Here is a 5790-nt window from a genome sequence, read left to right as displayed (position 1 = left end):
CTGCACGAGGTTGAAGCACTAGGCACTGTGGGTCGCCTTTTCCCAAAGGAAGAACAGACCAAGCCCCCCCAAAAAAACAGACACACGAAAAAAAGAAAATAAATCAGAGAATCCCAGGTTGGAAGGGACTGCTAGGGTCATCCGGTCCAGCCTTTCTTGGGAAAAGCATGCTCATCATTTCTCCTCAAATCTCTCTGCTCCCACCTGTAGGGATGTTGTTTCCTGCCCAGGGGGTTGGGGAAAGCCATGGGAAGGATGGGAAAGCAAAGGCTTGCCCATCTCCAATCCCTCAGCCCAGCGCTGCAGCAGGGCTTGGCTGCCTTCACCTCAGCCACACAGCCAAAAAGCATGAGATGGGGATGGAGAAGATGCTGCACAGGGGATTAGGAAAAAAAAAAAATTAAAAAACAAAACACCACGCAACCCAAAACCCTAAAAAAAAAAAATTAACACATCAGAATCCACAGTTTTGCACACAGCAGTAGTGATTAATTGCCATTTTGACCCGCTGTCTCGCAGCCCGGGGGAGGCTGCCAAGAAGGGATCTCGTGTATCAAACCACTGGGAGTTGGCTGATGAAGCCTAAGTCAGGACCTCGCCCCGTTTTCCCCCACCACACACACGCACACACACACACCTCGAACGCTGTAACTACAATTTTTTTTTGTAGTCCCAGCTTTCCAGCATGCAAATAAAAAAAATAAAGTTGCCTGTATTCAGGCTTCCCCTGTTAGGGGCACGACTTGGAAAACAATATAGTTATTATGCTCCTGCCACAAATAAAGTGCAAAAACCAAGCGGTTTCTAAGTATACACATATACACGCACTCATATGTGTGCATGGATAGATATTAAATTAAAGAAAGAGAACACAGACAAAACCGTCCTTTCTTGCAGCTTTTTGCAGCCAATCAGGGACTCCTGCATCCCGGCCAGACCTCTGGCCACCTCCACGAGACCTGTGTGGCTGCAAAATGCATCTAGCTCAGCCTGTCCCCCCACAATGATGCGGGGAATTCAACCCAACCTCCCCCCCAAATCTCCACTTTCCTCCAGGACAGAGGAAAGGGGAGACAAAGTACCAGCACAGCACCCAAACCGGCGCTCAATCTCCCCCCAAATCAACACACGCCTGAACTCAGAGCATCCCTGGGTGCTCCCCAGGATGAAAGCATCACCCAAGCCACCACCAGCGTGGCTCTCCCTATGCTACAGGCAGCTCGTGACTGGTTTTAGAAGCAGATCGATATTTTCTGCAAACCCCTTTAAGGTGTATTGAGTCAATAAAAGAAGGAAAAAGAAAAATTTGAGGTTTGTTTTTTTTTCCTTTTGGTTAAACCCAGCAAGGACTTGACACAACTGCCTTCCTGGTGCTCGCGGGCCTGGGTGAGCCGGGCTGTGCGTGTGTGACAGGCTGTAGCATGGGTAAAGGACTTGAGCACAGCGTGTTAGGGGCTTTCTTGAAAAATAATTAATAATAATAAAAAAAAAAAAGGAAAACCCCTTCGCTCCCCACCCACCTTCCCCCCCATCTCTCTGCTAACCCCCCACACCATCCACATATATACAGCCCACCCGCAGACGGGTGGGTACCAATCATCTATACAAAAGGAGATCAAAACCGCTTACAGAGGAAAATTAAACTCCTGTGCGCTAGAAGCACTTTACAGCTTGCTACGATCTAACAGGACGCCGGAGAGGAGAGCAAATGCTGCAGCCTAAAGAGCTGGTGGTGACCCTGGGGAGCTCAGCTCCTCCTCTGCTCTCCCCCATCTCTCCCCACTTCAGCGAGCAGTTTGCAGATGAACGGGTGTAGGTAGACACAGCCGAGGGTCGACCTCGCCGCAGACGGAGGAAACCGGTTTACAAGCAAGCTTCGGAAATGGCGATGGGATGGGAAGCTGGCGTCGCGGTGGCGTCACCGGTGGCCTCGCGACAGCGCCAACAGAGTCACGACGGCTTCTGTGAGTTGTTCATGTTCTGCAATGAGAAGGGAAGGACCGGAGTTGGGTCAGACCCCACCCCAGCAGCATCTTCTACGTGTACATCAACAAAGGGACGGAGAGGAGTAACAGAAAGCCACAGCACAGGTCACTACGAAAGCGTCCACCACAAAGGAGAGGACACTGTCCACCAAGGAGAGAAGTGGGAGGGGACTTGCTACCCACACCCCTCCCCTCAAACATCACCTGGCGTTAACTACAGGGTGGGAATTTGGCAGAGGTAACCCTAAAAACTGAGCTAAAACCAAGGCAACCTCCCCCCCACCACCTGGTCTGCTCTTATGAAGCTGCTCTTTGGCCCATGCACAGCAAGGTGACAGGGGACCACTGTGTTCGTATTCAAGGAGCCAATTTAAACATCTCTCTCTTGTTCCCCTTGAGGGTGGACAGTGTTCCCCCCTAACCACCAAGGAGGTCACTGTTGTGCATCCTTGGTACTGACAAGAAGGTGCAGCTCCCACCAGCCTCGCCAAGGAGCCAGCATGGGCACCAGCCACCTACAGCAGTACGGCAGGAGCACCCGCTCCCCTGATGACACCCCATGAGGTTTCACGGGCCCTAGAGCTGCTTCGGGCACAGCCCTCATGCAGGGTGGCAACAAGAGGCACCCACCAGCATGCGGTGAGGACCACAAACCAGAGACAACCAGCTAAACACAAGCAGGACCAGCCCCGAGGGCAGTGGCTGGAGGAGAACATCTGCTAGAGGAGAAACCCAAGGGAGATGATCACAACAAGGACATTTCCTAATCCACAAAACTACATGGAACAGAGGGGGAAAAAAGGACTAGGAGGTTTCTCGACCTTTTTTCTTTTCATTGTTTTGCTCTTACTACCTAAACTGCCTCTTACAAGCACCAGGAATCCCTGGTGGCAGAGGCAGAGCGGGCTGAGCTGTTCTCCCTGTTATCTAAGGAGACAGGAGGAGGGTTAGGAAAAGGCACATGCACCACAGCCGTTTACCTTGGAAATATTAGCAAAGAGAAAACTTTGAGAAAGTGACAAACAGGTCGTCTTTAAGCATGAAAAGTGAAGGGGAGAAGAAGGGAGGGGATCAGGTTTGTTAATAAGTGCACTTTGGATCAAAACCAAGCAAAAGGAACAGAAAATCATCACGCCAGGTAGACCCACGACCCCAAACCAGCTTGACCCCACAGCCAGGAGGACTCTGAGGTACACAGCCATGTCCCCAACTTCTCCAGGTCCTCCTGGATGGGGGTCAAGACCCCAATAGTGAGGGCTGATGCTGCGAAGTGCCCACTGCCAACCAAGTCCCAGGGTGCGAATTGGCAAGGAGGTACCTTCCACCTCCCCTGACGCCATACAGGTTGTGACGGGACCCAGTGAGGGACCAGACGTGCAGAGGAGACAACAGCCTCCAAGAGAGGCAACAGCAGTGCGAGTGCCACCAGGCCTTTGGTTTGGGGGGACTTCATGGCTCCGTCAAAAACAGGCTTTCAGTCCCACAGTGGCAGGTGGGACAGGCTCAAGCAGCTGGAGATTCTAAACTCGCTGCTGCCAGCCTACAGCTGCAACGGGCAACCATCACTGCCTGCTCCAGCAGACCTCCTGGTCTAACCAAATCTGATGCAGCCATCTCCCAAACGCAACATTGGAGCGTGCTCTCAGTGTTCCGGCCAGCACCGAGGCATGCAGTGATTTTTATTACAACACAGATGGCAAAAAATGAGGACTGAGGGATGGACAAAAATGCTTTCAAAGCATCCAGGAAGACCAGGCACTTCATCGGGGGCTTTTGTGCCCGTGAGCAGCAAAGGAAGGAGCACAGGCATGCAGGCCATGCTGAGCAAGTCAACCCCTACATTCACCCAGGAGAATGAGTGTGACCATCTTGGCCAGCAAAGCCAAGCCTGACCTTCCTAACTTCCCTCTTGTCGAAAGCGTTTACTCTAAAAGGAGAAGAAACCCAAGGTTCACCAGCTGCGAGCAGGGCTGAGGTCTGGCCTGGCCATTTTATAGCAAACCTCTTCCTCTTCAGCCCTCAAAACCAACCGGGACAGCGATGCACACAGGCTGATTCCAACTTGTCTATAGAGGGTAAAGACCCCTGGGCACTACCCCAGCCTCAGCTCAGCCTCAAAGCTGCCCTGGTCTTTCAGAAGACAGTTGAGCACAGCTTGACAGCTCTTCTCTCAACTCAATGATGTAGCACGAACTAAGTCCAAAGGCTTCAAATTTATCCAGAAGCTGATCTCACCCACAAGGAAACAGCACTGAGCCAAACTATCCAAGCCTTGATTATTCTTAATTAGTGCTTCAAATGTTCAAAGCATCTTGCTTTCTTAGTGGAGGTAGAGGAGATCCTTGCATCTCCTCAGCCTCAGACATCTAGGCAGACTGTTTCCAGAACCCAGGTTTGTGGAACTGGGTTGAGGACCCAGATATCAGTCCAGCTCCAGCACTCCTGTTCCCATGCAGGCAATAAAACCCTGTTGGGAGCTGAGGTTAGAACCTTCTCAGATCTCTCTCTGGTGCCATCACTCATAGACACAACTCGGAGCCCTCGGGAAGGACAGACCAGCTGGGTCTGTCACCTACAGTACAACGTGCAATCACAGGGAACTCCAGGAAAACCCAACAGCAAATCCCATCCCGTGACTGTCCAAGGAGGAGCAGAGAACTCAGACATCAGTAGAGGATGAGTGATAAGTAGCTTCATCTCTCAATTCAGGTCCTCTTTACCTTTCTAAGACATATGCAAATCCCCCCCACCCAGAGAAATATTAACTCCAAGGAGTCCACGCCCCGGACGGGTTTCACAGCAACAATAGAGCAACTGGTGAGATGGGAAGAGACATGGAAAGGGGGTGGAAGGGGGATAAGACGCAGAAGGTACTTACAGGCATGCCTTCCCTAGTAAAGGCTGCAGAGAGACAGAGAGAACGGAGAGAGGTGTCAGTAACGCCGCGTGAGACTGGGCAGAGGACACTGGACAGCAGCGAGGGGCACCCGAACAGCGAGAGCTTCCAAACCCGAAGCCGGCAAAGGGGGGTAATGCTGCAAGATCAGCCCAAGCGAAGCCCCGAAAGCCAAGAGAGAGACCAAGATGTCCCACTTGGTGCTTGCTGGGGTGGGAAGGCTCATGCGAAGCAGCCACCAAGCAGAGCAGCTGGAGGAGCACGGCATCCTTCCTAACCTGCTGGGACCCAGCCAAGGAGGGGCAAGAGGACACCAGACAACACAGACAATGCAAAGAGGGGCTGGGCAAGACAGTGAGATCCAACGGGCAGCTGGTGGGAAGGGCAGCGTAGTGAAAGGGCTCCAGTATATCAATGGTGCTTCTCCAGTACCAGCCCAGCTCCTTAATGAGCAGAGGGAGGCAGGTTTTGTTCCTGGAGAAGTGTGCAGCACGCAAGATCTCTCTTTCTACATCCCTTCATGGGCAGATGAAAGAGGAGAGAACACATGAGCATCATGGCAGCTACCCACAGGGTTTCGCCCAGGGCTGCAGAAGGCAACTGGGTTCACCATGCCAAGAGGCTTCTACTCATTTTTGGTCAATTTTGCCTATTGCTCGAGGAAGGAGGAGACCTCTCCAGCCAAAGATGGGTCTTGGCAGCTCCTTCTCCAAGGAAGCACAAGAACATTGGCTTTTCTGCAATATCTAGGTCTACACCAGAGCCAAGCATATCCAGGGGGAAGGCAAGAGCCCTTTGGTCCTGCCTGCTCTAGAGATGCGGCTCCTCAGGAGGTTGACACCATGATGCCAGATGGGGCAGGCACCAAAATAAAGCAGCCTAGAGCTCTGGGGGGAGGTTACGAAGCTC

General features: G+C 52.2%; 1 protein-coding gene across 1 annotated transcript in view; it reads right to left on the bottom strand.

Annotated features, from left to right (window-relative positions):
* Nucleotides 1–4859: 4859 nt before the first annotated feature.
* The window catches only part of PFKFB3 (6-phosphofructo-2-kinase/fructose-2,6-biphosphatase 3), an 11280-nt gene continuing 10349 nt past the window's right edge, over nucleotides 4860–5790 (bottom strand). Inside the window, exon 14 of the mRNA XM_010134689.1 lies at nucleotides 4860–4886. Within this exon, the coding sequence (XP_010132991.1) occupies nucleotides 4860–4886 (27 nt within the window). The remainder of the gene's footprint in view (nucleotides 4887–5790) is intronic.

Source organism: Buceros rhinoceros, unplaced genomic scaffold (assembly GCF_000710305.1).
Source record: "Buceros rhinoceros silvestris isolate BGI_N320 unplaced genomic scaffold, ASM71030v1 scaffold32380, whole genome shotgun sequence".
Classification (NCBI taxonomy): Eukaryota; Metazoa; Chordata; class Aves; order Bucerotiformes; family Bucerotidae; genus Buceros; species Buceros rhinoceros.
This window is presented reverse-complemented; position numbering and strand designations above follow the sequence as displayed.